This window comes from Penaeus vannamei, chromosome 28 (assembly GCF_042767895.1).
Source record: "Penaeus vannamei isolate JL-2024 chromosome 28, ASM4276789v1, whole genome shotgun sequence".
NCBI lineage: Eukaryota > Metazoa > Arthropoda > Malacostraca > Decapoda > Penaeidae > Penaeus > Penaeus vannamei.
Window position 1 is genome coordinate 25,044,165 of NC_091576.1, and position 1,989 is coordinate 25,046,153.

The following is a 1,989-nucleotide window of genomic DNA, read 5'->3' on the forward strand; positions in this document are numbered from 1 at the left end:
TAAAATTATCGATCTGTGGAAATTAAAAGGAAAATATATATTTTAAGTTCGTATTCCTTATTTCTATTCGTTGACAAAACGTTTCCTACGTCACGTCTATATTTAGATTTTGACGTCATTTTCGACCAATCGGTACTGAGGATACAGCAGCACCCATTGGGTGCAGCCAATCAGCAAGAAGCGCTTCACGCATGCGCCGCTGGAAGCCGCCGTGAGCCGACACTTTAGAGGAGACGTTTGAAGGAGCAGGTACGAGTAGTCAAATTTTGGTATATTCTATTCTCCGGGAACTATTCTATCTTCAAACATATTATGTAAGTGAATAGAGCCGTGTCAGAGAATATTTAGAGCTACATGGGGAGGTGAAGAGAACTTATAAAGTCTTGTTAAGTACTGACTTTTGATCGCCTTGTTGGCTCTCGGGGTATCTAGGCTCCTACAAGATGGCGGATTACTCGGCTATCGATTTCTCAGAAATTGACGAGCTTTGCAACTTTGTGGACGGTAAGGGAGGAATCAAGTTCAATTTGTTTGAGATAGATGAAGACGTAGAGATCAATGCTGGCATCCCGAGCCATGGCCTCATGGACGACGATGCCATGCTGGCTGTGGACTCCAGCAATGCCCTGATCCTGGGCGATCCTCTGCTCAATACTTTTGACCAGAATGAGTTGCTCGAGCTTCAGTCAGCATCACCTAGTCACAACCCCGAGACTCTCATGCCAGTTTCCCTTCCAGCGGACTCTCCACATCGACTCCACGCCATCTCTCCAACTGCCAATCCAGACAACAGCTCCCCGCCTGCTGTGCCTGACTCCCCTACTACAGTCGAAGAAGGAAGCAAGGGAGACGGTGCAGGGACCAATGCCACACCAACTCAGGAGCCAGTACGTATCATTGTGAAAACCAAGAAGAACACAGGAGAGATGGTGGCACCATTGTCGCTCCCCCAGCCGGCTCACAACCTTGTCAGGATCCCTAAATCTGGGTCGACAACCCAGCTGGCTCGCTTGAGGACACTCCGTACTGGTGGTAAGCTTGGTCCAACAGGTACAGGCACTCGTATCCTTGGAACTGCATCACCAACAGTTACCCGTGTCCCAGTGACTGTGCGCAAAATACTTCCAACCAGTTCACCGCATCCCTCTGAACCAACTCCAAAAAGGTTGTGTGTTACACCAGGAGCAGCATCGGCAGATAATGGAGCAGCAGAAGAAGCTCTGCCGTTCAGGTCCTTGCGAGTGAGAAACAATTCAGAATCTTCTGTTGGATCTCAGGCATCAACTAGCATCGGAATGAAGCGGAAGGCTTATGAACTCGATCCCTTGGAAGACCCAGAGATGGAAAGATGTCGCCGCAATGCAATAAACGCCAAACGGAATAGGGAGCAGAAAAAGGCACAGCTGGCAGAGTTGGAGCGCACAGTGGAGAGTGTTAGCCGGGAACGTGACCAACTGGCAGGGGAGAATGAGAGTCTCAGGGAAGCTAAAATGAAGCTCGAGCAGCAAGTGAAGCACCTAAGTAATATCCTCAAGAACCAATCAAAGCTCTCTGAAGTGATCAGCAAGTTGGGAATGACTAGTGTTGTGCTAGGTGAAATGACCACGAGTGCGGAAGAAGAAGTGGTCTCAAGTGGTATGTGTTTACATGTCAATGGTGATGAAACCACCATTGAATATTGTTCATATTGTGCTAAGAAAGCAGGAAAGAAGCTTTCATTGTGATTGTGATAACAAGTTATTTAGTGAATGAAATTTATCAGGATTCAGAATCATGTTATATAAATCTGTGACAAATGTTTGGTTATTGAAATACTGTTATATTGTGACAGTATAAGGTTTTGCATGTAAATATGTTAACATGGTGTTATGTATAACTGGAGACTTTTGTATTGAGTGATCTTGTGACTGGTGATTTATTTGGTTTTGATTAATTTTAAGGTAGTGAAGTGAGGTCTTTATTTATGTATAAAAGATATACAAGTATTTC

At 45.2% G+C, this 1,989-nt stretch overlaps 1 protein-coding gene across 1 annotated transcript in view; it reads left to right on the forward strand.

Annotated features, from left to right (window-relative positions):
- Positions 1–300: 300 nt before the first annotated feature.
- The window catches only part of LOC113803195 (uncharacterized), a 3,083-nt gene continuing 1,394 nt past the window's right edge, over positions 301–1,989 (forward strand). Inside the window, exon 1 of the mRNA XM_070141965.1 lies at positions 301–1,635. Coding sequence (XP_069998066.1) covers positions 444–1,635 — 1,192 coding nt within the window. The 5' untranslated portion in view covers positions 301–443. The remainder of the gene's footprint in view (positions 1,636–1,989) is intronic.